Source organism: Trichoderma reesei, assembly GCF_000167675.1.
Source record: "Trichoderma reesei QM6a unplaced genomic scaffold TRIREscaffold_7, whole genome shotgun sequence".
Classification (NCBI taxonomy): domain Eukaryota; kingdom Fungi; phylum Ascomycota; class Sordariomycetes; order Hypocreales; family Hypocreaceae; genus Trichoderma; species Trichoderma reesei.
The window spans coordinates 164,587-191,997 of NW_006711154.1; the positions used below are offsets into that span (position 1 = coordinate 164,587).

The 27,411-nt window shown below is 55.3% G+C and overlaps 8 protein-coding genes across 8 annotated transcripts; 4 read left to right on the forward strand and 4 right to left on the reverse strand.

Annotated features, from left to right (window-relative positions):
- Positions 1 to 2,845: 2,845 nt before the first annotated feature.
- Positions 2,846 to 5,388, reverse strand: TRIREDRAFT_121306 (uncharacterized protein; the record flags this gene model as incomplete). Its single annotated transcript, XM_006964579.1, has 2 exons — positions 4,892 to 5,388; positions 2,846 to 4,698 (listed from the first exon to the last, which is right to left on the reverse strand). The coding sequence occupies exons 1-2, from the start codon at positions 5,322 to 5,324 to the stop codon at positions 2,846 to 2,848; spliced, it is 2,286 nt and encodes a 761-aa protein (XP_006964641.1). The 5' UTR covers positions 5,325 to 5,388.
- Positions 5,389 to 8,369: 2,981 nt separating this feature from the next.
- TRIREDRAFT_47136 (uncharacterized protein) lies at positions 8,370 to 9,177 on the reverse strand. Its single transcript, XM_006964363.1, has 2 exons — positions 9,123 to 9,177; positions 8,370 to 8,955 (listed from the first exon to the last, which is right to left on the reverse strand). Exons 1-2 carry the CDS (start codon positions 9,163 to 9,165, stop codon positions 8,486 to 8,488), a joined length of 513 nt encoding a protein of 170 aa, XP_006964425.1. The 5' UTR covers positions 9,166 to 9,177; the 3' UTR covers positions 8,370 to 8,485.
- A 2,209-nt stretch (positions 9,178 to 11,386) lies between these two features.
- Positions 11,387 to 12,253, forward strand: TRIREDRAFT_59830 (uncharacterized protein; the record flags this gene model as incomplete). Its single annotated transcript, XM_006964399.1, has 1 exon — positions 11,387 to 12,253. The coding sequence occupies one exon, from the start codon at positions 11,387 to 11,389 to the stop codon at positions 12,251 to 12,253; it is 867 nt and encodes a 288-aa protein (XP_006964461.1).
- Positions 12,254 to 12,842: 589 nt separating this feature from the next.
- Positions 12,843 to 13,425, forward strand: TRIREDRAFT_106258 (uncharacterized protein; the record flags this gene model as incomplete). The annotated part of the gene is made up of 2 exons (XM_006964400.1): positions 12,843 to 12,855; positions 13,037 to 13,425. 2 exons carry the CDS (start codon positions 12,843 to 12,845, stop codon positions 13,423 to 13,425), a joined length of 402 nt encoding a protein of 133 aa, XP_006964462.1.
- Positions 13,426 to 14,397: 972 nt separating this feature from the next.
- TRIREDRAFT_106259 (cutinase transcription factor 1 beta) lies at positions 14,398 to 16,511 on the forward strand (the record flags this gene model as incomplete). The annotated part of the gene is made up of 3 exons (XM_006964401.1): positions 14,398 to 14,416; positions 14,535 to 15,037; positions 15,132 to 16,511. The coding sequence occupies 3 exons, from the start codon at positions 14,398 to 14,400 to the stop codon at positions 16,509 to 16,511; spliced, it is 1,902 nt and encodes a 633-aa protein (XP_006964463.1).
- Positions 16,512 to 17,936: 1,425 nt separating this feature from the next.
- Positions 17,937 to 20,088, forward strand: TRIREDRAFT_121308 (uncharacterized protein). The gene is made up of 5 exons (XM_006964402.1): positions 17,937 to 18,364; positions 18,515 to 18,747; positions 18,919 to 19,134; positions 19,232 to 19,635; positions 19,734 to 20,088. Exons 1-5 carry the CDS (start codon positions 18,029 to 18,031, stop codon positions 20,027 to 20,029), a joined length of 1,485 nt encoding a protein of 494 aa, XP_006964464.1. The 5' UTR covers positions 17,937 to 18,028; the 3' UTR covers positions 20,030 to 20,088.
- Positions 20,089 to 20,259: 171 nt separating this feature from the next.
- TRIREDRAFT_121310 (uncharacterized protein) lies at positions 20,260 to 22,956 on the reverse strand (the record flags this gene model as incomplete). The annotated part of the gene is made up of 7 exons (XM_006964580.1): positions 20,260 to 20,559; positions 20,622 to 21,541; positions 21,604 to 21,941; positions 22,009 to 22,176; positions 22,266 to 22,342; positions 22,408 to 22,591; positions 22,844 to 22,956. The coding sequence occupies 7 exons, from the start codon at positions 22,954 to 22,956 to the stop codon at positions 20,260 to 20,262; spliced, it is 2,100 nt and encodes a 699-aa protein (XP_006964642.1).
- A 2,188-nt stretch (positions 22,957 to 25,144) lies between these two features.
- On the reverse strand, positions 25,145 to 26,640 carry TRIREDRAFT_76986 (uncharacterized protein; the record flags this gene model as incomplete). The annotated part of the gene is made up of 3 exons (XM_006964581.1): positions 25,145 to 25,497; positions 25,558 to 26,442; positions 26,608 to 26,640. 3 exons carry the CDS (start codon positions 26,636 to 26,638, stop codon positions 25,145 to 25,147), a joined length of 1,269 nt encoding a protein of 422 aa, XP_006964643.1.
- Positions 26,641 to 27,411: the final 771 nt, after the last annotated feature.

A 27,411-nucleotide genomic window follows, 5' to 3' on the forward strand; every position in this document is an offset into this window, starting at 1 on the left:
ACGACGAAGATATGCGGTGGGATTCACAGCCGCAGTTCCCGAAGCCCTTTGGAGGGTGGCGGCAAGAAGCCGATGCTCCTCCTCCAAGTCCATCGTTTGCATGATCCGGTCGCACTGCACCTACAGTTCGGCAGCGGCAAGCCTTTCGATCTTGCCACGGGATTGGCCGCCAGCATCGGGCGCTGTTCATCAACTCGTCCGGAAAGCAAGCCGGCCTTTGAGATCAATGGCTCGGACTACTCCCGACGGCCATCTTGAGCTCCTCAGCAAGAGCCCATTTCACGATACGCGCTGAGGTGTCGCACCGGTTGTGGAGACACCCTGTCCTGCCTTGCCCTGCGATCGCTTGACGGGTTTGAAAAGCTGATCAGCTTGCCCTTATCTCCACCTCTCATCGCTGGTAAGCGCAAGGCAATGAATCGCTTCTTTTGCCCACGAAAAGCGACCCTGGTGGGAGGAGAGAGAGTCAGGGCAGAGCGACGGCGGCAGGGTGCGAACGAGACGTCAAGCTTGCCTGCAAGCAAACCACGCAGCTTGGCAGCGGGCCCAAGGCAGTTGACCGACGTGAACTGTCTCGCCTCGCCTGCTGAGTGTCTTTTTGGCGCATACTACCGGCTGGTCCGTCGATTCCCTTGTTGGAGCCGGAGCCCGGAGTTGACCAGGTCGCGGTAAACAGTATTACTATGCTGCTAGGAGGCAGTGATCGTCGATTCGCGTCCCCCCTCCTGGCCCCCCCAATAATGCGATGACAACGGGAGGGCAGGGTTCTGGTTCTGTCAAAAAGGGTCCCATTCCTAGTAGCAACGAGCCTTATCGCAGCTAGACTTACACGCATTACCACATACAGCATAGGTACAGATGCAACGCTCCCGTACGAAACAGCTTCGCGGGCAAGGGCAGAAGAAAAAGAAAACGAACTTTTGGCTCTACTCCACCCCTCCCAGATACACACACACACAGGAAGAGGGAAAAGGCTCTGGAGTGGCAGTAACAAAAAGAGACAACATGTACAGAGGGCGAAATGGCGAGCGCGGGGTTGCGGTTTGTTACCATGAACGAGAAACAATGTCCTTTTGCGGCTTTCACCACCCTCTCCCTGTCTCTTGGCGGTGCTGCCTGTTCAGCTGGTGCCGGCAGACCCGTCAATGACGATGTGCTTCGCTTCTGCCATCCATTCCTCTTTTCTCTCGCCTGGCTTTTTGGTTCGGTAATACTATGCTTTTGCTTCTTCTTGTGCGTGTGGGTTTTGAAAGCCATTTGCGTCTGCACCTGCATAGAGTGGAGTTTATCACATGGGAAAAACAAACACTATGGCGTGGCTATAAGCCAGTTGGAGAGTTGCCGAGCCTTTTGGCAGCTCATGGCTATCGTTAAAGGTGCCATAGTTGGAAAGGAAGTAAACAAAGTCCTGTGGGGATTTCGTGTGAATCCGCGACTGAACTCAGGGTGACTCTGACGCTGTCATGGTTGCCCTTTTGTCCTCTTCTCGCTCTCCCGCCGCCTTATCCTCTCTCTCTTTTTCCCTCACCCTCTCTCGATGCCATCCTCTCCGTTTCTACTTTTCTGCTCTTCTCTTTATTTTACACATTTCCTCACTTGCCTATCTTCTGGTGCCGGGTGTGATGGTGTAGTCCGCATCCACACCAACATCTCAAAAGGGCCGCTAGGATCGTGATAAGAGATCAAGCTTCTGATCATGTCGAGATCCTCTCTCCCTCCCTCCCAGAGTTGTCACACCATCATCCCCATATGGGTGGCGATTTATTACCCGCTCCTACAAGTCTGCGGCGCTTTCATAGCAGTGTACTTAAGAGAAACACCAAGAAAAAAAAACGGAGGATAGGGCGAGGCGTCCTTTTCCAATGATTTATCTGACTTATGCCCTGTAATGGGATGGAATTGCTCGATCCTACTCCAAGGCATGATATTTTGAGGTGCCTGAACGTACATGTTCCGCGTGAACCAAAGAGAACAGTCACCGATACTGGAAAAGAGGCCTTCACAGTGAGATTGAGAAGTGAGGTACTCGCGTAGGTATGCCCTAGGCAGTCGAAAATTTCGTCGTGTGATTCATCTACAAACCCCCCTATGGTTCCTCACCAAGATGCCTCTGTCAATCCTTCAGTCAGTCAAGTGGCTCTCTTCCGGAGCAGAAGATGCACCCAGTCGTCTGTGCCCCAAACGGGCGATCCCGTAGATGTGTGTCTCGTGAAAGCAGCACAAGAGGATGGAACAGCGACCTCACTTCCAAGATTATGAGCAGATCATTGTTCTCTATATAAGTATCTTGTTCGCGATATATGAATACAGACGATTGATCCTATCATTACATCAAAAACAGTTGGATTGAAACAAGAAGTCATGGTAGACAGGAAGCAACTTACAACATGGGGCAAAAGGGAACAAAAAGGACGCGCATTGTCGAATAATCTCAACATGCAAGCAAGGCATCATCATCATCATTGAAGACTTCTTAGAATCATGGTTGTCACACAGATTGCCTTGAGAACCATAGCAACAACACTTCATAATGGTGAGACAAGGTATAAATATTAATCGCGATATAGGAGACATCGATCCCATGTACCTCTACAGAAGCCTCGCGAAGGAAGAAAAAACAATCCACAACTCTGGGCTGGGTAATAAGGTATATAGCATTATGGGGCCAGGCGACGGACACCATCGAACCCTTTGATCAGTGATCCGCCATCCGTACACGCACTTTCATACAGACACGCGCCCGCGCACTCGTCATCTCCTCTGTCTATGTGTGCTTGAGCTTCTCTTCTTCTGAATTAAACATAACCAAAGTGTACAATGCTCATCTCGTATTCACATGCAAAATTTACAACAAAGCAGCAGCCACGGCTCCGGCCAACAGAGCCACCGCGGCAGGTGCGCGGAACCCAGCAGCTCCGGCCGGGACAGGAGGCAGGCCAGACTGGGCAGGCTGAGAGGGAACGCCAGTGCTGCCAGGGGCGATGACGGTCGTCAGTCCACCGCTAGGGAAGGGAGCCGGAGCCGGCGTGACAGCCGGGGGGTTGGCAACCGGAGTAGAGACGGCATGCTCAGGCGGAGGGGGAGGCGGGTAGTAGGCGGACTGGGCCGGGCTGGTGGCGACAGGGGCAGTGGGCGATGGCACCACGCTGGGCGAGGCGGGAGACGAGGCGGCGACAGAGGGAGTGGGAGTGGGGGCCGCAATACCAGGGATGACAACGGGGGCCGTCTGGGTGACAATGGGAGTGACAACAATAACGTTAGGCGCCGTCTTGGGGTTGCTGCAGGTGTTCTTGCCTTGGCTGCAGGTGTACGTGTTGGGCAGCGTGAAGGTTGCAGTGATCTCGGGAGCTGCGGGCTTGGGAGGAGCCGTGGGATGCGGGCCGTTCTCAACGGGGCACCAGGTCGTGTACGCAACGACAACCTCAGTCGTGACGTGGCCAACGGGGCAGTTGGTGACTGAAGGCGGGCACGAGGTGACAGTGTACACGTTGGTGGTGGTGAAGGTCGATGTGTACGTTGCGGAGGCCGTGGTGGCGTCGCCAGAGCCAGAGCCAGAGCCAGAGCCAGTGGCCGCGGAGGTGGTGCCGGCAGCAGCAGCGCCGGTGCTGGATTCCGAGGGGACGGTGCTGGAACCGGCGGCGGCGGCGACGGAGCTGAGGCTCGGGATGGGGTAGGGGGCGGTACCGTTGCTGAACCGGTGCGAGGTCGTGGGCAGAAGTCCGGTGGTGGCGGGCGCAGTGTTCAGCGGCACGCTGGTGGTCTCGGCGGCGGCAGAAGTGGTGGCGGCCTCGGAGGAGGTGGTAGCAGCCTCGGAGGTGGTGGCGGCCAGTTCAGACGTCGAGGCGGCAGCGGAGGTGGCTGTGGTCTCCGCAACAGAGGTGGTCGTGTCGGTCTTGACGGAGGGAGAGCACTTGCCAATGGCAGAAGCCGGGATGGCGTCGGGGCCGGAGCCGATGGGGATCAGCTCGTCGCCGCAGTCCTCGTTGGCCGCAATGTGGACCTCCTGGTTGTCCCAGTCAAAGACGACGTAGGCAGCGCGCAAAAAGGTGTCGCCCAAAACAGGGAAGTTGTCGTCCTGGGACACACCGAGCTTGCAGATGCCCAGGTCAGGCTGCTGCCAGATGAAGTCCTTGTACTCGACGTCGACCACAACGTTGCCAAACTTGAAGTTGACACGGCCGGGGGTGTCAATGATGTCGCAGTCCACAATGTAGTCGCCCGAGGTGGACTCCAGACGAGCAGAGGGGAAGGCCTCGAGGATCTTGTCCATCAGGGGGCCGGGAAGGGTGCTGACGGTGTAGCCGCTGTCGAGGAGCACCGGCTGGCCGTTGGGCTTGTCGAAGATCTCAAACTTGGAGCCGTCCTCCTTGGTGATGCTCATACCGTCCATATGGACCCAGTAGCGGGTGTAGCCATCGGGGGACTGGGCGGCGGGGATGATGGGCTTCTTGGCAAGGGGGCCAGAGAACTTCTTGATATCGATTCCGCCGTAGGTGACGGAGCCTCGGTCGCTGTCGAGGCCACGGATGTCGAGACTGAAAGCCCTGCTCTTGATGAAGCCCTGCTTGACCAGGTTGTCAATGACAAAGGGGTAGGGGCTCGTCCAGCCGCTGAGGTCGGGACCGGCACCGAGGATACCGACGGAAGCAAACTCGCTGTCAGTGGCAACACCGAAGACTTGCTGATTGATACGCAGAGCTGCATTTGCTGGTCAGCCATCTTTATACTCCCATGTCTCCCGTATTACCCTCCCAATCATCAGGTCGTCCTCAAGCTGGCATCGAAGCAAGCTTGAGCTGAGTCTATTGGGTCCCTCTTGACTCATAGATTCCACCATCACGACGGCTCCTCAAATTTTTTTTTTCTTCTTTGAAAGGGACATTTCACTTACAGCCAAGCTGGACATAGTCGTAGCCGTAGTTGAAATCAACAAAGCCGGTACCATACTTGATACCTCCGGGAGCCTTGGCGTCGACAAAGGTGGTGGAATGGTTGTACTGGCCAAAGGTCTTGCAAAAGGCAGGGTCCGTCGCCTTGCTGCACACGGGGTTGACCCAGAGCTCGGAGGAGCCAGTATCGAAATTGACGCTCACTGCCTGCGGTGGTGTGCCAATCTCGAGCTGGATGCTGTAAAAGTAGCCAGTCTGTTGGGACATCAAATCGGCGCTATCCTGGCGCCTGTGAAGGTGCTTCGAGGTGGCACCCTTGGTAGTGGTGAGGGTATATCGCATAATTCCATTTTGCTGGGCGACTGTGTCGTCGATGAATTCGAGGGCTTGAGCCGCAAGCGGCAGGGCCGCGAGGCCGTAAAGAGTGGAACGCATACTTGTAGCGAACGTATGCAATTGCCGGCGTAAAGAATGACCGGCAAAGAGGCTGTAATAATAAGAAGAAGCACGAAGAAGAAGGAAGGACTGAAAAACAGTTGGACACAAAAAGGGAGCGACTTAGGCGAGAAGGAGGGAGACCTCTGAGGTCGAGATGGAGAGCGAGGGAGCTGGTCCAGGGAGCATTATGTATAACCAGTTCGGCGTCCCGTACCCTGCCTGCGCAGGTGGATAATTACTCGTAGTCGACGAGCGAACAGAGAGACGACTCGACAAGCCCAGGCGATCCCGGGGCCTTGGCGTGGGTCCCAGCATCCATGTCTGTACCTGTATGGCGTCGCTTGGGAGCAGTCAAAACGGCCACAGGGTTGCGCCAATCCAGGGACGAGCAGGACGGCTCTGCCTGCGTCTGTTTGGGGCCAAGCCGCGGCAGTGGATATTAGTCGTGGGCGCACAGAGGAAATGAGCAAATGAAGACGACCGGGGGGGACCAGAGCTCTCCCGCGTTCTCACCTCCTCGATGTGGCGAATCAACGGTTGCACACACGGGCGAGCCAACACCACAAGAGGCCTCAAGCTTCAAGCTTCTGCAGTCCAGCGACCGAGTTCCTGCAGCGGGATACGGACGGAGCGCTCGGTGGCACCAGATAAGCTTCAATCGAAGCTAGAGTGCTAAATAAAGTTGTTGGGCGTGAAGCCGGTCTGCTTCGATCACCTGTGCGCGCCTCCCGTGCGTCCCGCAGCTGCAGACGATATACTACTAAACCCATTGCTTTGCAAAGCTCAGATGGGCGCGTAGACGGGCGCATCTATCCGAACTCCTTTTCCCCCCTCCTTCCTTTCTTCTTCCCGGCCAACTCATGTCTGAAGGCGCCGGCTTTGTCAATTTGGGCGAACAAACATTCAGCTGCTCTGCTGTCCCGTGCAAGCTACCGAAAGAGGAGGGGAGAAGACATGCTTCTTAGGGCCTTGGCGGCAATCCTGAAATCAGGCCAGCATCTGAGGTCGCTGCTCTGCAGGAATCGGAATCCCAGCGAATCCCATTTTGCGCCAATCACATGTCCTGTCGCCCGATGCACTTGTCGATCACGCTCATCCGTGAGGCTGCGCCGGTCAGCATCAGAGCGTCCATCCGGGCACCGTCACCCAGACTTGTGTGCGGAGGGCGACAGCGTGGCCGCGGTAGTAACACCCAAGAGGTAATAAACACAGGCAAAGTTTCGGAAGCATGAAGTGGGAGAAACAAGGCCCAGCCTAAACACCGGGGCGAGAGGACAGGGATCGAGTCGTAAAGGGGCCGCCCCAGCTGAAGTCTGGAAAGCTATTAATGACGAAGGGGTCGCGAAGCGGAGAAGACGAAACATGACGGATGGCTCGCCAAGCCAGACACGGGAGGCGACAGCACCGCAGCGCGCGTCGGGGCATTTGGGGGGGCTCTCTGCTGCTGCTTTCTGGCGTGCTGACGCGTTGGTGATGATCAATAGAGGCTGCGAGAGGGGACTCTCGTCTGCTTTGCATTGTGATGATGAGTAGGTAAGGTAAGGTATCCTGGCTGTTCCTCCATGTTGCTGGTGATGCTGAGAAGGAGGAAAGACACAGAGACCGACGCCCAGAATGGGATGGCAAGGATGGCTACCAGCCTGGGTGGGCAGGAAGCACCTGCAGTGGTTGCCACCATGTTTCGGTTCCTGCATTAGACCAGCACGCTTCCCGCCTAGCTCTGGTCAGGGCTGGCGCTCCAGCTGCCCCTATTGGCCGCTAGCACGGCAGCGCTCTGCAGGGGCCGCCCATCCCTCTTGCCCTCCAACTTCCCGCCTCAGCCACGCATCTAATAGTTTCAATCGCTGTGAGGCCCGTGATCGCCGCAAGGCACTGCTACGGTACTGTATGTATTGTGCTAAGTAATAGTAGGTAGATGGATGATAACGTGCTGATGGCGCATCTCGACTTGACTTGCGCATCTGTGGTGCTCATCTATTACCATGGAAATGAATGCCGTTCTGTGTTCCCGGGAGATGCTCCGCTGGTTGCACTGTGGCTTCATTGTGGCTTCTTACCTAGCTCATGGATAACGGATATACCAACCTACGCAGTACCCAGTAGCAGTACTAGGTGAGTAGGGACTTTGCTTCCCCAGAGAAAGTAAGTCAAGGTAGTATTACTGCTGCTGAAAACGCTGGTTTGAGATGGTTCGCCTGGTTCGGAATGTCGGAATCTCTTTGACGGAGATTGACCGTGCCAAGCGTTCCGTCAAATTGGGTGCAAGATGAGAGGATAAAGTGTGTACGGGGTAATCTCAAGCTAATCAAGCAAACCGATCTCCCAGCAGCTGAGATGGCTTCTCTGCCTGGTGCATGGATTCAATCTTGGCTGTGCCTCGACTTGGAGATGACACATGAAGTAGGACTTGGTACCCTAACCTACCTTGACTCTCTCGGACGAACGAGCTTGTTCAGCTGCGATGCTGGCCACTATACGTACTTGCTAACAAGATCTTCAATGTGAGGTAACAGAGCAAGACACGGTCAGATCCTCCGGTATCTCGCTTAGACGTGCCCAAAACTCGGCGCATAATGGAACACAGACGACAGCTGAGCGACTTACACGGGAGGAAGCCAAAGCTCGATCCGTGCAACGGCACAGCCGCAAAGCCGCGTCGCCGGTCTATGACGTTGCACCAGACGTCAATCGTTGCCTTTCTTCCCATAAGGAGGGAATCAATTGATATAAATAAGTGAGATTTGTGTGTTATCGAGTACCTTAACTGGTATCGAGCTTCAGCTGAGAGGCGAGTACCTTGTTCACAAGGCCCGAAGAAGAGGCGATGCATACAGCACTGTAGCCTACCTATGGTACCCGATGCACGAGTTGTATAGAGACGGCAGAGATGGACCTATTCAATCAAGACTTGGCGACATGCAACATACAGCTACAATTAGCATTAGGATTTGGTATGCGCATGATAGACGAAGTGATTCTCTTGGCTCCAGAAATACATCTCTTTCTAGGGTAGGCTCCAAATGTGCTTTTGAGGCAGGGCATGACAAATGCAGACAGCGGGGTATATTTCGTCAAGACATGGCATGATGACTAGGTATTTACAATCTATTCTACCCCTCACACATCTCCGTTCCCATCGCAAAACTATCACCCAACATCTAGGGCGCGGGCTGCTTAATGGCCTCGATAATCTTGTCCTGAATCTTCTCCGGCTCCGTCGTGCTCGCCCAGCGGCCGATCACCTTTCCATCGCGACCGATCAGGAACTTTTCAAAGTTCCACTTGACCCTCTCCAAGCCGAGGAGACCCGGCTTCTCCTTCTTGAGCCACTTGTAGAGCGGGTGGGCGTCGTCGCCGTTGACGTTGATCTTGCCCATGACGGGGAACGTGACCTTTTGCTCGAGCGAGCAGAAGTTCTGAATCTCCTCGTTGCTGCCGGGCTCCTGGGAGCCGAACTGGTTGCAGGGGAAGCCGAGGACGACAAAGTCGTCGGGGTACTCCTTCTTGATGGCCTGGTAGACGGACTCGAGGTTCTTGTACTGGTAGGTGAAGCCGCACTTGGACGCGGTGTTGACGACGAGGACGACCTTGCCCTTGTACTGGGACAAGTCCACTTCGTTGTCGGCGCCTATAAAGATGAGAAGTACGATGCGCTCGTTAGCAAACGAGGAAGATGATTTATGCATGGGGTTTGCGGTTGTGGCATGATGGCTGGCGCAGACTGCGGGGATTGTCGCAATCCTGTCGCAAAAGCTGGCGAAGTGGGATTTCAGCGACGGGAAAGGGAAGTCTTACCGTCAGGCACCTTGAAGTCGAAAAAGCTGGTGGCGGAAGACATTGTCGAGGAGAGTCTGTTAAGCGTCGGAAGAGCAACTGCGCGCTGGTGCTGGTGGTGATGCTGGAGGTGATGCGAGCTGGTGGTGCGATGGTGATGATGATGATGCAAAGTCGAAAAGGCCGAGGCAGAGGATATATTATATGCGACTCTGGAATCGGTCCACTGATGACGTTTTGCTGCTAGTAGTAGTAGTGGCGCACGGCACGGAGCTGCCAGTCGGGGTCTCGCCGTTGGCAGAGTCCGGGCGACGAGCAAATTGGAATTTGGACAACGGGGCATTTTGCACTTTTCGAGCTGTCTGTCCGATGACAAAGCCGGCGGTGCAATCGAACGAGTGAACCAAGCAGCAAGAATGTCCACGATAAGAGCTCTAGGAGAGGTATTGTTAGGTAAAGCTCAGCCTTCCGGGACCTGTCGGCTCATCGATTCTGGCTCGGCCTCGGCAGCCCCACGGTGGCAACGGGCGTGTTTCTCTGCGCAGAATCTCAAATACTTACCTCGACCCTCCGGACTCCGAGAATTAGGTAGGCTGAAGTGTTCTAGTGGACAAGATAAGGGTATTACCAATGTCTGGATTGATTGGCCTGAAGCAGTCCATTCTTCCGGTTTGCGGAGAGACACTCGAACCCTCTTGCTTGGGTTCTCCATGACACCATACCCACCGCACCGGCCGGAACGGAGCACTGAATTTGTCCGCAGCAAGAAAGAGGCAAAACTGCTGGACCCCGCACCATCATGTGCAAGTGATCGTACCAATGTCAAAGAGATTTGTTGATGGCAGCTTGATCTCGTCCATGTGTGTGCGTTTTCGGCTTCTAGGGGCATTATTTTGACGAATGCGAATGCGAAGAGACGACAGCTGGCCTGCGTGATGTCATGGGCCAGCCAGATGAGGCGGCTGCCTAGTCTCCGGATGGCCAGAAGCCAAGCCGGGACAGACCTGAAGGCGGATTCTCTGATTCGCGGCCCGGCGATTGAGTGCTTACATGAGGTTGATGAGGTACAGGCCCATGGACTAACAAGTGTTGAGCGCGCGTGTATTCCCTCACAGACTGGCAGTATTGCAGTTATGTTGTTTCCAGTTATTGCTGGGCTGCAAGGTATTCAAGGTGCTGTCTATAACTGACTTCATGTTGCATTGCTGAACCCAGACGTGGGAGGCGTTTCCCTTGTGGCAGATGATGACTGGCTCTTCGCATGATGATACATTACCTTTGTCCGTTGATATCTCGTCTATAGCCGTAACTTTCTGTATGTTACCAGCCTCACAATGACTGCGGCACTGGATGCAAGTGGAACAGTCAGCACCGTAACACTCTTGACTGAGCTGTGTGTTTGAACCCCGTTGTATCGAGGAACAAGGCTGACACTGCCAGATCCTCACAAGCCACTCTTTCGGGCCGTTCAAGCCTCTGCTGGGATAATTGGCATCATCGGTACGGCATCAGTCGATGCCTTCCAAAACGTTCAGCCACCTATCCAGAGTTGACGAAGACCTGGAAGTTTGTCACTGCAAATGGCAGCACCCTTACTCGCGGTACTTCAGTGGCATGACCTTGGGTTCGTCAACCCAAGATGATGCAGCTCCGCTATTGAATCACTGATCCAGATAGCCCGAATTTTGGCAATCTATCGGGAAGTTTATATTGTCCGTCATAGTTGATGCCCCGGCTTCCGGTCTCTACCACGGACAGCACGGCTTATGTCCGACCCTACCCTATTGGCGGGTGAGAGTCCTCCGATGATTGTATATCAGACACGCCTCTACAGAAGAAGGTCATCTTACCGACAACGATGAATTGTCCGCAGATAGTATTCTGTTCAGCTCAGGGAATCAATACGCGATGAGTATGAAACTAGTGTACCTTGTTTTGCGCCTTGATTGTAAATGCACTAGTAAATGGCGGAAGATCGTCATGCCGGACTGTTGGTGACGTTGAGGTTCGCACAAGACTATCAGGCCTCCTTCTCACAAAGAGAGGCTTGAACCAGGCATACTGCGTTCAGGGAAACAACAACTACATGCAAGGCTTATGACTCCATACGTAGCCTCGGACCAGTCTACTTGCAAGCCATCACGAACATAATTGAACATGTTTTTCAATTGGAGCCAATTCTCTCCAGAGACGGACATCCCTTCGCAAGAAGGCAAAGTGATTGTGGTCACCGGAGGGCAAGTCGACTTCTCGATTGTCCAACGATACTTAGCAACCAAGCTCACATGAGTTACCATTACAGAAACACGGGCATCGGCAAAGAAACCATCCTTCAGCTCTGCAAACACTCACCGAAAAAAGTCTTCCTCGCCACCAGAAACGAGGCCAAGGCCAAAGACGCCATCGCCTCCATCAACTCCCAGCTACCCAAGCCCGCCGATGTCGAGTTTGTGTCGCTCAATCTCAGCAATCTGGCCTCTGTCGCTTCTGCGGCCGAGACAATTTCTCGAAGCACAGACCGGATCGACCTGTTGTTTCTCAATGCCGGCATCATGAACATGCCGCCGGGCAAGACGGACGACGGATTCGACCTGCAGCTGGGCACCAACCATGTCGGCCACTTTCTCTTCACAAAGAGACTGCTTCCCGTGTTGAAGGAGACCGTCGCCAAGTACAACACTGATGTTCGAGTCATTTCCACCTCTTCCTTAGGAAACGCATTCGCGCCGTCTTTCGACACAATGATTTCCTCCGAGAAGCTCTCGTCGCAGGGCCATTGGACGTCGTACGGCGCTTCCAAAGCAGCCAACATCCTCTTCGCCGCTGAGCTTGCCAAGCGTCACCCGGAACTCATCTCCGTGTCTCTCCATCCCGGCATGATTCAGACGGATCTGTACGCGACGACTACGTCCAACAGCTTCCTCCTGCGAACCTTGCTGCGTTTCTTCGGCCCTCTTGTGTATCATGACGTGTCGTACGGCGCCTTGACGCAGCTGTGGGCCGCCACTGTGGACAAGAGCAAGCTGAAGCAGGGCGGATTTTATGTGCCCGTTGGGAAGCTGGATAGCAAGAACAAGTTTGCCGTTGACGATGATATGCAGAAGAGGCTGTGGGAGTGGACGGAGGGGGAGCTGGAGCAGAGGGGTTACTGAGCGGGATTGGCTGCCCGAGTTGAAACTGTGTGATTGCAGTTATACAGAGCTATGAATTACCGTTGCGATGTACAATATTCTGGATACTCCCTTGTGTGAACTGAGGCATGGTAGAGTAGAATTAAGCGTATACTGTGTAACGGTGAACACTGGCTTCAACGGGATAACCCTTACTTTTTCATATCGACGTCCCCTAAGATATCGCCAGATATGTAAAAGCCGGCCAACATCCTTCGCCCAGCGCAAGCCAAGGTTCTTGAACGGATTCATCCGGGACTTGGTCCGGAAGTTGGTCCGTTCATCAAGCGGGAATCCGGGACTCTGGGCCGGCTTTGTCCGAGTGCGCCGAAAATTGGGGACCTCGGAATGATTGCCAGATCCAGCTCCGCATTACGCCGTGAGCCCGATTGGGAGAAGATATGAAATGCAAGCTCAAAGGGCAGATCGTTTATAACCTGTACTAGTATGACTCTTCTTTGACTGTTTCTCGCATGATCGACTTTGACAAGATGGGATTCCCCGAAGCCATCACGGGAGGATGCCTCTGTGGCTCGATTCGTTACTCGATATCTGCCTCTGCTGAGACACCATGGCCGCCTCAGGTATGTTCTTGTATGTAGTTTTTCTCACACAGCCTCACTATAACTGACCCTTTTCTTTTCCAAGTCATCGACTTGCCAGTGTAAGTGTGGCGTGCATACATACCTAGGCAGATGGGGATGTCGACATGGGTCTCTCCCTATGTAACACGTCGCTCACTGCTAATGGACGACTTTCTCACAGGCACCATGTGTCGCAAGTGGACGTCATCCCTCATTGCCCAATTCATCATTGTGCTCCCATCGCAGATCCAGCCAGCATTCGACAGCCACGAGACCTTTGAGGAGTACGAATCGTCACCAGGCCGCTATAGAGGGTTCTGCAAGCGGTGCGGGACGTCGCTGGTCTGGCGGTCCGCAGATGACGCCAGCACAGTCGACGTCTTTTTGGGGACGGTGGATGAGAAATGGCTCGTTCACGAGGATGGCGGCAAGGTCGGACAAGCGCTGGCGAGGCCCAATGGGACGCAGTTTTGGATGGAAAATGCCATTCCGGGAGTTACTGATTTGGTCAAGGGGGGCAAGGAGTTTCTTAGGGAAGGGGAGGATGGGTGGGAGAGGAAGAAGGATTAATAGAGCGTCAAGGGCATATAGACTGGAGCAATGGCTGGATCAAGGGTCAGCTGCGTCTTGTTGTTGCTTTCGAGATTCCAACGTGAGCAACCTTCCTTGGCGTCGGTGTCAGGGAGGAAGGGAGTAAGAAAGATAAAAGAGTGGCATGAGGACGCGTATTGAACAGTTCATGTGGGAGAAACTGAGGGGGATCGATTGTGTTGCTAATACTAGTGGGTAGAGCTGAACTCTACACCCACTTATTGTCTTGGATCCGAGTCGAACGGACCGAGGCTAGCACCGTCGTCATTGTCTGATCACCAGATCTTCGTTCGGCTCATGAACCCAGATAAGTGGGAAGGTCGTGGACTTTGAACAAATCGAAAGACAAGGTCATGTCTAGTATTTGTTCCCATCTCGTACCCCGCGTTCTCGTCAGTCTAGAGTCTATAGTTCAGCCCCTGACCTGGAGAATCTGGGGAACCCGCCGGACCGCTGTGGTACCCCCCCTGTGGATGCCAGGCGTGGAGCCGCCGGACCGAAGCCCGGTGCTGTTGAGTCCGGGAGGAAAAAAGGACGAGCTGAGAGACCCGGCATCGGTCACCGCTCGCGAGGAAAACAGCGGTGATTGATATAGTATATGTATGTCCCCTCTCAAGGCCCAGCAGCAGCTGGGGGGAGGGAAAAAGACCTCGGCTATAAACCATTTCTTAACCCGAGAAGACGGCACAAACGCTGAGAGTCCCAACGCCCCTGGAGTCGCATTGCAGCAACCAGTAGGTAGTTCGAGAGCAGCAGCCCTACCGATGGATCCCCTGGAACGGTTCAGCAGCGACAGCAGCTCTCTTAGCCCAGAGCCGCATTCGTCGAAGCAGCCTGTCCGCAGAGCTAGCAAGGCCTGCCTGGCATGCAGGGCGAGGAAGGTCAGATGCGATGTCACGATACGGTCGCCCTGTGGGAACTGCCAGTGGAACGGACAGCAGTGTGTGACACATGCTCGACGAGCCAGAAGGTCGGTGAGAGGTTAGGAGGGCCAAGAGGGTGAAGAGCTCTGCTAATATCGAGCATTACTACTAGACGGAGGAGAAGGCCAGTTACAACGGCAACTCCCTGTGAGACGGGTGTTACAGGAGAGACTGCCCCCAAAGATGGCCCTCGCGACCTGCTCGAAGAGTTTGCCATCGAGTCTCACTGCCTGGACGCGCCCATGTCGATGGAAGACCTGGAGCTTCTACGAGCAGACATTGAGTCCGACAAGTCGCCTCGAGACTCATTGTCCGACATGGTCGATACGTTTAACCTGCCCAACTATGTCCGACCCCTGACGAGCCTCCCTCCCGACGACATGGAGTTTCTGCACGCCGAGGGCGCCCTGACTCTGCCCGACAGTGCTCTCCAGAACGCGCTCCTCCGGGCGTTCTTCGAATACGTGCATCCGTATGTGCCGACGCTGGATCTCGATGCTTTCTTGCACTCCATAGAGACACCTGATGGCTCCGCGGGACAAGTGAGCTTGTTGCTGCTGCAGGCGGTCCTCGCAGCTGGAACGGCACATGTAGAGCTGCATCACCTCCGGAATGCCGGCTATCAGACGCGGAAGCAGGCTCGCACGGCGTTCCTCAAACGAGTTCGAGTAAGTCCCATCACCTTTCCCCTCCCCCAAAGTCATGACTGCTTTATTGCGTGTGGTCAAGAGACAGTTGTTAATCGACTTTTACAAACGGCAGCTCTTGTACAAGTACAACTGCGAGCTGGACCAGATGGTCCTCACACAATCGCTCCTCCTCATCACCTCCTGGCAAGACGCCTCCGACGAGCACGGCAAGACGTGGTTCTGGATCGACGCGGCCGTCTCGCACGCCTTCGCGGCCGGCCTGCACCTGGAGCCGTCCGTCAACAAGCCGAACCTGTCGAGGCGCAAGCAGCGGCTGCGGCGGCGCGTCTGGTGGTGCTGCTTCATCCGCGACCGGCTGCTGTCGCTGGGCATGAAGCGGCCGCCGCGGATCAAGGACGGCGACTTCCAGGTGGCGATGCTGGACGAGGCCGACTTCCAGCCGGAGCAGATCCGCAGCGACGACGGCGACCACGCGCGCTTCGAGGCCGTCTGCGTCTACGTCCGGAGCCGCAAGAAGCGCGCCGAGCTGGCGAGGATGTGCGTGGCGCAGGCGACGCTCTGCCGGTCCATGAGCTTCCTGTCGAGCAGCATGTACGTGGCGCCCCACGACAGCCTTGCTGTCCCGTCGTCGTCGTCCCAGGAGGCCGGGGCGACGAGGGCGAGGCCGAGGGCAGACGACGGCGGCGAGCAGAAGCTCTTCACGACGTACATCCGCGACCTGCTCGAGTGGCGCGACGGGCTGCCGGAGGGCGTCTCGTACCGGCCCATCTCGAGCAGCGACATTGGCCGGGACGGCAACACGAGCATCTCGCTGGACCGGGCGGTGCTGCACATGATTTACTACGCGGCGGTGCTGTGCCTGTACCGCTCGCGCTTCGTGGCGCTGCTTCAGCAGCAGCAGCAGCAGCAGCAGCACGGGGCGGGCGACTCGTCGTCGTCGTCGTGGTCCATGGAGAAGGAGTTGTGCAAGACGTACATGCAGCACTCGGCGAAGCGCATCGGCGACATCGCGAGGAACATTTACGACCACGGGCTGGATCGGCTGCTGCCCAGCATGGCGGCCAACATTGCCGTGTCCGCCGCGAGCGTGCACCTGCTCGAGCTCAGGGGCCAGCTGCAGGGCTGCGGGACGGAGCCGAGCTATCGCCAGAGCAGGCGGCTGATGCAGTCCATGCACGACATTTACGCGGGCGCTGATTTGTCGAGGGAGTCGCTCAAGTGGCACGAGGAGGAGGAGCAACAGCAGCAGCAGGAGAGGAGAGAGAAGGAGGAGAAGGGGATGAGCTGGAGTAGCCCCGGCGGAGAGGTAGCGGCTGAGACAGGGGGGAAGGAGGAGAAGGAGGAGGAGGACTATCTCGTGGCTGACGCGGACTGGCTAAAGGACTTGGAGGCGGCGACGTGCTGGTATGTGGCCGAGCCGTATCGGGCGGACAGCTTCTTGCAGTATCCGGGAGAGGGACTGGATGTGGTGAATGAGTTTTTTGCTTTCTAAAGGGGGGACTACTATCACGGACATTATCACGGAGTTCCAAGGTGTTGGGGATGGGTATTATGCAGATGGCAAATAGCATAAAAGAGAGGCAGTTGTGTTCCTATCATGGCAGCTGATGCTCTCAGTCTTTTCCTTGAACCATGAATATTTGCCCATTTCTTTGTTTTCATGTGAGCCACATCACTCTACCGTCTCCTACTCCCACTTACACCTCTCGCAACCCCCCTTGATAGACATCGGGTCCTCTATCCAATGCTTCAGCTCCCCTCCACTGGCCACAACTCTCAGGAACCCGTCCAAGGCCATCTTCAACGCCATCTTAGGTCCGCATTGTCTCATAATCAACAACATGCGGGGGTGTTCATCCTCTTCCAAGCCCTCGCACCCGCTCCTTGAGGAAGTTTCTCAAGAAATTGCCTAATCCGGCATGTGGCGATGCCAGCTGCAACCCCAACTCCCCAGCTATGCTCTCCAATACACAAATCGAGGCAAGCCCGGATCCAAGTTTCCATACATTAGCCTTAAGTTCTTAGCTCCCGCTGCCGCTAGTCAACCTGTTCGTCAACTGAACGCGATTCCCATAGATTCGCTCGTTTACCCCACAGAGATGCCAAGTCCCTGTGCGGCCCCGGAACGCTGGGATTCGACCTCCATTGGCTCGATCCTGTCTCGGTCCGCCTTGTCCATCCTCATGGGCTTCAGCGGTCCGATGGAAGATGCCTTGGAATACTATGGGCGGAGAAAGGGTGAAATCGGACCTGAATCTGGGGTAGTACTAGTGGTAAACAAAGTGAGGCTTAATAAAAGACGAGGCGGCGAGTCTTGATTCGGTGTGGGCGGTTGATGCATTGCATGAGGCTATACCGGGGACCCAGCGCCATTATTGGCTAGATATCTGTAACTAGGTACTTGATATCAGTCGTTTACACCTAACTACTTACATGGGCGATCATATTGTTGTGAATGTACTTTGGTAATAAGCCACGTCTTCTCTCTTGGCTCCCCAACGAGGACAAAGAGAGGAGCACAAGATCCCCAGTGCTATACTAACGCCTCATGTGATGTGCCTAGACAGACGAAAACCGCCGTCCCAAGCACCAGTGGCTGGCATTTGTTTGTCCTACGGACCGCATCTAGCCCTCTGAATGTCTGCAGGGAGGGGAGGGGGCCTTTGTTGGGGCTGAATCCTCTGTTTCTGTGACACGATGTACGAAGTGGGCGATATGTAAGGGGGGAGAAAAAGAAAGAGCCAAGCTGGCATTGCATGAAATGACCTCGTTGATAACGTCTTTGGGCAGAAAGACAGTTACTCCCAACTAGATAACATCCCCCCCTCTTCCAACCTTTTCCTCCTTTTCCTCTTCTTCTTCTTCTTCTTCTTCTTCTTCTTCTTCTTCTCCGTCCATATACTCTCGTCGTTGAGAAACACATACCTACCCAGTAGCAGGCTTCCAAATCCTACACAACTCACAAAACACACACACACACACACACATACACACATCCATCCATCCACAATGGCCCCCTCCGCAACCTCCCCTCCCCCAACCACCACAAACAGCCAACCGATCGACCTGGGGAGCAACTACGTCCAGATCATCAACGGCAAAAGCGCTCCCACGGAACACGTCCGCCACGGCATCAACCCAGCCTCCCTCGAGCCCAAGCCCGACGTCCCCGTGGCCACGCAGGCGGACCTCGACCGCGCCGTCGACGCCGCAAAGGCCGCCTTCAAGAAGTGGTCCCGAGTGCCCTACGAGGAGCGCCGGGCCGCGGTCCTGGCGTTTGCGGATGCCATTGATGCGCAGCGCACCGAGTTTCGTGACTTGTTGATCTCGGAACAGGGAAAGCCTGTACGTTTAGAAAACATTCCATCTTTTTCTTTTGTTGTTGTCGTTGTTATATATGAGACCTTCTCTCTCTCTCTCTCTCTCTCTATCTCTCAGAGCTAGTTGAGGAAGCTGACCTGGTGTTTCATGTTATTTTGTGTGTGTGTGTTCTAGATCCCCCAAGCAGATGGCGAGACAGACGCCGCCATCGAATGGATCAGGGGCATGTCCAACATCAAGCTGCCCGAGGACGTCATCGAGGACAACGACAAGCACACCGTCACCACCCGGTACACGCCCCTGGGCGTCGTCGCCGCCATCGTCCCCTGGAACTTCCCGCTGCTGCTGGCCACGGGCAAGATTGCGCCGGCCCTGCTCACGGGCAACGTCATCATTGTCAAGCCTTCGTGAGTTTCTCTCTCTCTTCTCTCTCTCTCTCTCTCTTTCTCCCCTTTCCAGTCCCAGTTGTACCTATTGTTATACATATCTTGGGAGATCATCAAAAGACAGAAGGAAAAAAAAAATGTAGCGGTGAGGTTACGTGAGCTCAATACTAATTCGGACATGTGTGTTATTAGGCCCTTCACTCCCTACTGCGGCCTCAAGGTCGTCGAGCTAGCGCAGCAATTCTTCCCTCCAGGCGTCGTCCAGTCTCTCAGCGGAGACGACAACCTCGGCCCCTGGCTCACGAGCCATCCCGGCATCAACAAGATTAGCTTCACCGGCTCCACGGCAACGGGAAAGCTCGTCATGCAGAGCGCCTCCAAGACCCTAAAGAGAGTCACTCTCGAGCTGTATGCCCTCTCTTACGTCCCCCGCCCACCCCCTTCTCTCTCTCCCTTCTTTCTAGTCAACACATCAAGCGTCTAACAAGAACTCATTTGTGGACAGCGGCGGCAACGACCCAGCCATCATCCTCCCAGACGTCGACGTCGACAAGGTCGCCGAAAAAGTCGCCCTCTACGCCTTTCTCAACTCGGGCCAAGTCTGCCTCAACCTCAAGCGCATCTACGTCCACGACGCCATATACGACCAGTTCCGCGACGCAATGGTCAGGCACGTCCGCGCTTACGCCCTCGGCGACGGCGCCCAGCCGGGCGTCACCCACGGGCCCCTGCAGAACGCCATGCAGTACGACCGCGTAAAGACCTTCTTCGACGACATCGAGAGGCAAGGGTGGAAGGTCGCCGTGGGGGGCAAGATTGAGGCCGCGCCTGAGAAGGGCTACTATATTGCGCCGACGGTGATTGATCGGCCGCCGGAGGACTCGAGGATCGTTGTTGAGGAGCCTTTTGGTAAGTAAGATTGAGAACGAAATGCTCACTGCCACCATCAACTTCACCCATGAGCATCATCAAGGTATAGCATACTAATCTCTTTCTGTTCTCTTCAGGCCCCATCGTCCCTCTCCTCTCGTGGTCCTCGGAAGAAGACGTCATCGCCCGCGCAAACAACACCTCCATGGGCCTCGGCGCCTCCGTCTGGTCCAACGACATCGACAAGGCCGCCCGCATCGGCCGCGAGCTCGAGGCCGGCACCGTCTGGATCAACACACACTTTGAGATCTCGCCCATCGTGCCCTTTGGCGGGCACAAGGAGAGCGGCATCGGCGCCGAATGGGGCATCAACGGCCTCAAGAGCTTCTGCAACGTCCAGTCCATGTTTGTCAACAAGCATGTCGTCAGCTAGAGGGGGGGCTTTCCATGGTGTAAATTGGTAGACGCGCTCGTAGATTAAGTTTTTTACATAATGACTGCTCTCAAATCGTGTCATATATCCAAGTGCCGTTTTGTCCGACATCCATCGTGTACATAAGTCATCACTGCTGGACTCCTGAATGGCAAGATATACGTCGTTCCACCGTGTATCATGTAACAGGCAACAAAGAAAGCGAACCGACATCAAAGACCTCATAGACCTCATAGGGGTACGCTATTCCCGAGAAAGCCAACGTTTGGGTCAGGGTTCGCATTGGGCGGCGCCATGCCCCCGAATGCATCGTTATTCTCCATCCCCATCTGCGTATCGAGCGGGCCCATGAACGTATCCGTCGATAGGGGCGGCGGCGTTATTGCCGAGTCGTTATGCGCAGACATGGCCACGTAGTCGACCATCAGCCACAAGGCAGACTCCAGCTTGGGATCGACGTCGGGAGTTGTCGAGTCCAAAAGGGCCGCGAGAGAGTGATAGTTGGCATCGAAGAGCATTAATTGAAGGTGCTGAAATAGCAGGTGGGATGTCAATACGAGCCGAAAACACGCACTGGATAAACAGGACTCACCATTTTCGAAGCATGGTCCCATCTCCTCCCCACCCGTTCCAGAATCTGTATCGACTTCTGGTAGTGGTTAAGTAGCTCCGGATCCGTGACTTGTCCCTTTTCTTGGTCAATGTGGATCGCCAAAGACAGAATGCCGCCGGCCAGGATGGAGGCATATGCATAAAACGACGACTGCACGTGGCAGCCAGACGCGATGGCGTCCTCCACGACGCACGATATCGAGCGAGCGTGCGTACAACTGACTTCGAATGAGCGGGTCAGAAATTTCGGCGGCACCTTGCAGTTACCCTTCTTAAGCCTCATCCGAAGAAGAAATGGGTGGTTCAGGAGGCAGTGGGTGGTGTGGAAGACGATGCGCGCAAACACCACGTGTTCAAGCGATTGAAAGTCGAGGGTCCCGTCCGGCTTGCGATGCTGCTCTACGATTTGGGGTATCGTGGTGGTCTCGATTTGGAGGTGGTGGTCGATGAGCAGCAGAAAGGTGTTGAGCAGGGTGAAGTCGGACCTGGGATCCCACGGTGGCATCTCGTCAATCTCGCGCCCGTGCAGGACATAGCGAACGCAGCGTCCGAGAGCCGTCGCAGCGAGAATCGTTTGAGTAAAGGTGCTGTTGACCGTTTCAGTCTCCGACTTCCAGTTGATGAGCTGGTGTAGTGTCGGCGTCTTCTTCCAGAGGCCCCTTCTGAACGTGTCCTCGTCGGTGGGCAGCTGTACGTGTATGTCTTCTTCGGAAATGGCGGGCGGGCGGCTCTGACCGACCGAGACCAGCTTGTCCAGCAGATAGATGGACCAAAAGGCTCGCCGATGCTCCTCCTGCTCAATCGGCGACAAGGTGCTGGACGGCTCCCTCATAAGCTGCAAGTCTTGCGCAATGCGGACAGCAAGTCCAATCTTGAGCCATCCCGAGCTTGTACGACCACCTATACAGATGTTCAGTTACCGATTTGATTACCTTGGCCTCTTGACAAAAGCTGCGACTTACACGTGAAATCCACCACCCCGAGAATGTTACTAGCCTGTGCAACCGGTAAGCTGGGGTTGTTTTCGACTGTGAGGTGGTCATTGAGGAGAGCCAGCCAAGCCTCTCTAGCATATGCCTCGGTAGCCTCGCGACGCGACCCACGGAAATATTCAGAGTCTGAGAACTTGAGGGCGGATGCTAGAATGGCGAAGAGCAGACACTTTGGCACAAGGCCATAGTTGAGTCTCTCTCGAAAGCTCTGCTCGTGGAAGTAAGAGTACGGCTGATTATGGACGTGGAGAAAATAGGTGTCGATGAGGTGAGCCATGACAGGGGGAGGCGGGGTAGTGTTGAATCTCCTGCTTCCGTGTCAGCGAGCTATTGCAGAACATCAGCATGAAAAACCTGGCCTGAGGAAGAACGCACATTGCATTCGAGATGTCGGAGACGGGTTCTGTTGTTTCAGGGAGTGAGGGCGGGAACTGATGCTGAGGGGGCGATGGCTCTGTGAAATCCGGTGAGAGGTCTTGGTAAGTGCGGGATGCTGCCGTCAGATCAGGGAAAGCCCCCGATGCGCCACGGTTTTCGCCATTTCTGTGAGCAGTATTAGCAGACGCTGATAATGAAAGGAGTGCATCGTGCATCGTGAGTTTGAACTGTCCGATGTGAGGAGGAAAACGCACAGGAAGCCCAATAAGCCCTGGCTGTGCAGCTGGGCAAGTTGCGATTCAATGGTGTTGATCCTGTTGAGCAGTTCAGGCTACATCGATGGTCAGCACGCGCGTCTTTTACACAGCTGGAGATTCGCAACACTTGGGTTCTCACATCAACGACGCCGGCGCGGGGGAAAAGCGTCGACGTCGAGCCCGTGGCAGGCGGAGATCTGCCCTTTGCGCCATTCCCAGCGCTAGAGGTCGAGCTCGGGGGGTTCGTGGCGGAGTAGGGCTCGTAGTGACAGACGCGATCGACTCGGCGGCAGTTCATGCAGCGAGGGCGCTCGCCAGAACACCTGGTTTTGCGATGCCTGGAGCATTTGCGTTTCGCACACGCAAAAAGTCAGTTGACGATGCAAAAATATTCACAGCCCGGCCGTCAGCCCCGTCTCCAGGCCAGAAAACCAATACACCGCCACTCAGCGCAGCCTGGGGCCCTTGAAAGGCCCCCCCGAGGCCGCACTCGTGCGAACGGGCAGCGTCTCTTCCCGACCTGGATCACGGAGCAGCGACACAAGCAATGATGATGATCTGAGGTTTCTGCGCACCGACAGTTCGTGCATGCCTGGCGGATGCGGCGGATGGTGTTGACTATCGGCGGCTGCCGCGAGCGGGCATCGGACCGGTCCCAGGCGAACGCATCAGCTGCTGGTTCGGACATTGTGCTACCGCATGCTTCGGAGTCGAGCGGCGAGGACATGCAGCCATCACCTGGCAGCTGGGGCGCGATGCAGGGCAGTTGCAGTGGCAGTGGCAGTGGCAGAGGATGCAGAAGATTGGATGCTGGCGGGTGCGATCAGATGCTGATGCTGCCAGAGAGGGCGCTGCTGGCGGTACTGCTGGATGCTGGTTGCTGCTGGTGCTGGTGCTGAATAAATGTTGAGCGGGGTACACAAGGTAACGAACGCCTAGCGTGCCTGCATAAAGTTTGCTGGGCGCGTTCACGTTCGCTCAACTGCGAGGCCACGGTAGCGGGAGAGGTCGCGGGTACTCGCAGTTGCCAGCAGAGCGACCTGCGGGAGGGCGGGCGCTGGGGTGCTGAGTCGATGGGGCTTGGGCGGGCGTGGCAGCCTGTCTGAGCCGTGGTGGCAGCCTGCTTGCAGCCTGTTTGCGGTGTGTGCCGCTGCTAGTGCGCGCCATGAGTCAGCGGCTGACGCAGCACGCGCTGTACCCTGGGCGCCAGATGCCGGTACCCGATACCTGTGAGGCGGGAGAGCGTCTTGCCCAGCCGTTTGATCGATCACTAAACGCTCTGCAGCACTCGGTGGTGGTGATGGAACTCCGAGCATCATCTCCAAGCGGTAGTGCACAGTAGGGTTCCATGCACATCACTCCTCCTTTTCTTCTTCTTTCACTCTGCCATCCCCAGCTCGCCTCCGTCCTCGATTCTAATTCGTCAGCATCCGGCTTCGACTGGTGAGCCGGCGGCAGCGGCGTCTATCTGTCCGTCGGCCACCTTCCGGCCCTCTGTCGAGCTGCAAGCCCTTCAAAGGGGTCGGATCCTCTGCGCCCCGGTTGCGGCCGAGTCGGCAGGCCATCTGGCTGAGCTGCTGACAAACAAACCAAGTCGCGGGTCGCTCGCGAATGGTGATGAAATCCCGCCTGCATGATGAGCTCGAGATGGCAATGCTCGATGTCGTCTGTGGCGCAGCCCTCGAGCTGCACACAGGAATGCAGATCTTGACGGTATCACGTCGACTGTCCCCTTAGAATGGAAATGTCGTCTTCTGAAGCCTGCTCGCGATGGATCATGCAAGTCATAGTGTCGTTGTCTCGAGGTAGTATCGAGCATGAGCCATTCCAGGCATTCCGGGCATGGTCCCGTCGTGTAGGGATCGTATCCAGTCCTCATCGCGCAGCAGACGCAAGGTGACGGAGTCCCTCTGGAGCTTCTTCTCGCGGCCAGCGGGCCAGAGAGGCGTAAACGCCGAATCGTATCTCAATATCGACTCCTCAATCCTTTGATGCCACGATCCAACATCGTGATGATGGAGTGTGCCAAGTCGTCATTATGCCCTGGAAGGTATTAGCTTACTTCCACATCGAGATGAGAATACGACCATGAACCAACAATGTTGATGCGAATGATAGCGATGTGAATGATGGGCACGACTTACCAATTATTTAATGAGGCTTGAGCTCCGAGCTCGACGCTGAAGAGGCCCATCTGCAAATCAGTGGGTGTTTGGCCCCTCTCACGGCCGTATACTCGTACAGCGATGGGCGGTTCGGGCTAATCCGGTGATCCCATCATCGTCGACAGCCCGCATCTCATTCTCCCCAGACAAGATCCGCGACTTCCCATGCATCGTAACTTCCCCTGAAGATCCGGCAGACGAGTTCCGCGAGATAGAGATATGCAGATGATAGAATTCTGATTTTGCCAGCGCGTTGTTGACGGTGATGCGGTGATACCCCTCCATGGCCGGAGCAGGTGGCCCGGTCCGCAGGGCGGTCCGCGTGGGGCAGCCTTTCTTCCGCAACGTGCTGGTGGATATCAAAGGATGGATTAGTAGATGCTTTATCAGATTTGACATTGCATGTCATGGTGAATATGGCCTTCAGCTTTGAGGGTTGACACTTGTGGATAATGGCGCCAAGCACAAAATGACGTCCAGGCTCATGGTCTGTGGTTGCTCTCAATTCTTGTATGCCTGCGATACCCTCCTGGAACAAGGCGGCATCCGCTATTCAATATACCTATACCTATTTGCCCTGGACCTGACAGTGGAAAAAAACAACAACTGGTCGCTTCCTCGATGCTTTTGCGTAGATGCTGCCTAACTGGAATAAACACGGCTTCTGCAAGTGCGGTACCATTGTCATGTATGAGAGGCATGGCCGCTATATCATACCTTGAACTTTCGCGGGTCAAGATTCGACACATTGGCACTCTTGGCCTCGCCATCAAAGATGTACTCGGACATTAGCTTGCCTGTTCCCGGACCATTCTGAATCCCCCAGCACGTGTGACCAGCAGCAACCCACAAGCCGGGCGTTGTCGTTGGCCCTATGAGCGGGCCGCTCTCTTGTCCGAACCGAATATGCCGTGGCAGGTAGCACGCTTGTTTCGCCTTGACAGGTGCGGCAGCCAGCACGGGGCTCACGGTTGCAAAGTAGGAAATGATGTCGTCGCAGTAAGCCTCCTCGACTTGGACCTGGTCAGCCGTCTCTGGGAGCGGTACGACGCTATCGGGCTCTCCTGCAGCAAACATTCAGTGTCACCATCCTCCTTTTCGGGCGGGGAAAACACTTGACCTACCACAGGCATATGCCTCACCAAAGGGTCGAGCGTAAATCTCCGGATCGACTCTGCCCTTGTGGAATCTCTTCTGCCCCATCTTTGCTCGGTGCTCGGGGACAAAGTCGGATGGCAGTTCGATATCGGTGAACACTGCGTACGGAGTGACGTCGACTTCGTAGACGACACTGTGCGCTCTCAGGCCTTCAACTTTGGATCGTGGGAGCACTCTCCCGGTCCAGGGCCCCGCCGCAACTATAATGTCGGTTACGTCGGTGATTTTGCAGGTTTCGTTCGTTGTCCGGTCCAAGTACTCGACTCCCTCGACGCCAGCTTTCGAGGTGATGAGTCTCGTCACCTTTGCATTCGTCTTGAAGATGGCACCACCCTGCTGAGCCAACTCTGCAATCGACGTCGTGAAGTGGTATGGATGTACCTGCGCAGTGTCGGAAGCTCCAGGTGACCCCATCTCTGCCCATCCCCTCACCACCTCCCTGTCAATCCAGTCCAGGTCTGCGGGGAGCTCTTCATCCTGAAGCAGCTCCTTGGCCGCCTCGTCTTGCTTGGGAAGCTTCTCCCACGCTTTGCCATCCTCGTCCACAGGCTTCTGGAGGTTCCTGAGTTTCTGTTTCGTAACTACCGCCTCAATGCTGCCGCACTTTACTTTACGGTAACCCCAACGATTGGCCCCGCCATGCTCAGCGGCAAGCTCTGCATGGAGTCTAAACGACAAAGGAACGAGAGACGCAGGATAGGCCCAGAGGCCAAGAAGGCCGCCCGCCTTGCCAGAAGCACCCTGAGCTACCGACGGGGCGGCCTCTAAGAGGGTGATGGTGTGCAGAGCCGGATTGAACTTGGGATGGCGTGTCAGGTAGTAGGCGGTTGTGCTGCCAATAATGCCGCCTCCTGGGACTTGAAGTCAGATATAGTGTAGCAAGCCAAGCGAGCCCATGCCCGAGTCGTGACATGAATTGACCGTGAAGCGTCACGACTCGAGCCGTGACGTCCAAGTTGTAGGCGGGAGTTTTTTCGGGCTGAGTGGTAGGGCGATAGGGCAAAAAAGGCACATACCGACGATGACAATATTCTTCTTCGCCTCCATGATCAGTGAGAAGCGTGTGTTCGCATAGATGGAGGAGTAGCATCAAGCAGTGCAGGTCGAATGTTGAGATAAGGTACTCCATGGGAACTGATGTTGGTGGGGATTCATTGAAGTCACTTGGATAAATGACGTAAGCCATTTCCAACTTCCAGTGCCGGTCCGTCAGATGAGGACACAAGCTGCAGCTCAGAAATGCGAGAAAGGACTTGGATAGCATGACTTTTGGACGTCTGTAGTGCGAAGATGTTTCAAGAGGCACAAGATTCCCTTCTATGTCTCGATGTACTAGCAATTTCCTACACGCATACTTTGGGCTTAAGCGTTCTACTTGTGGGAACTGTAAGTGGCTGAACTGTTGCCGGATTCAGGCAAGAGCCGACCATCATGACAAAAAATAGTGATATACCTAATCATATATCTACTTCAAAGGAGAGAGAAGCACTATCTGTACTACGACTCATGAAGCAAATTGCAAGTCGAGAACAATCGCATGCTCAGCAAGAAGTCAAAGCTCAGTGTCTGGGGGCATATGGACCCAACTACCTACCTAGTAGTACCGTGAACCCACTTCGCCCGCAGTGGAAAAGGACAAGCGCCCACTCCCATCCATTCTTATCGATAAGCACGCTATCAGAAATTTTGGGCGGCCTTGTACCATTATTATCCAAAACCTCCCCATCACCAAGCCGAGCGCAAAAGCAGCATCTGCAATTCCACTCTTTCTCGCCTTTCTTTCCCCTCAACTCGCACCCCTACAGTTTCAATCAGTCTAC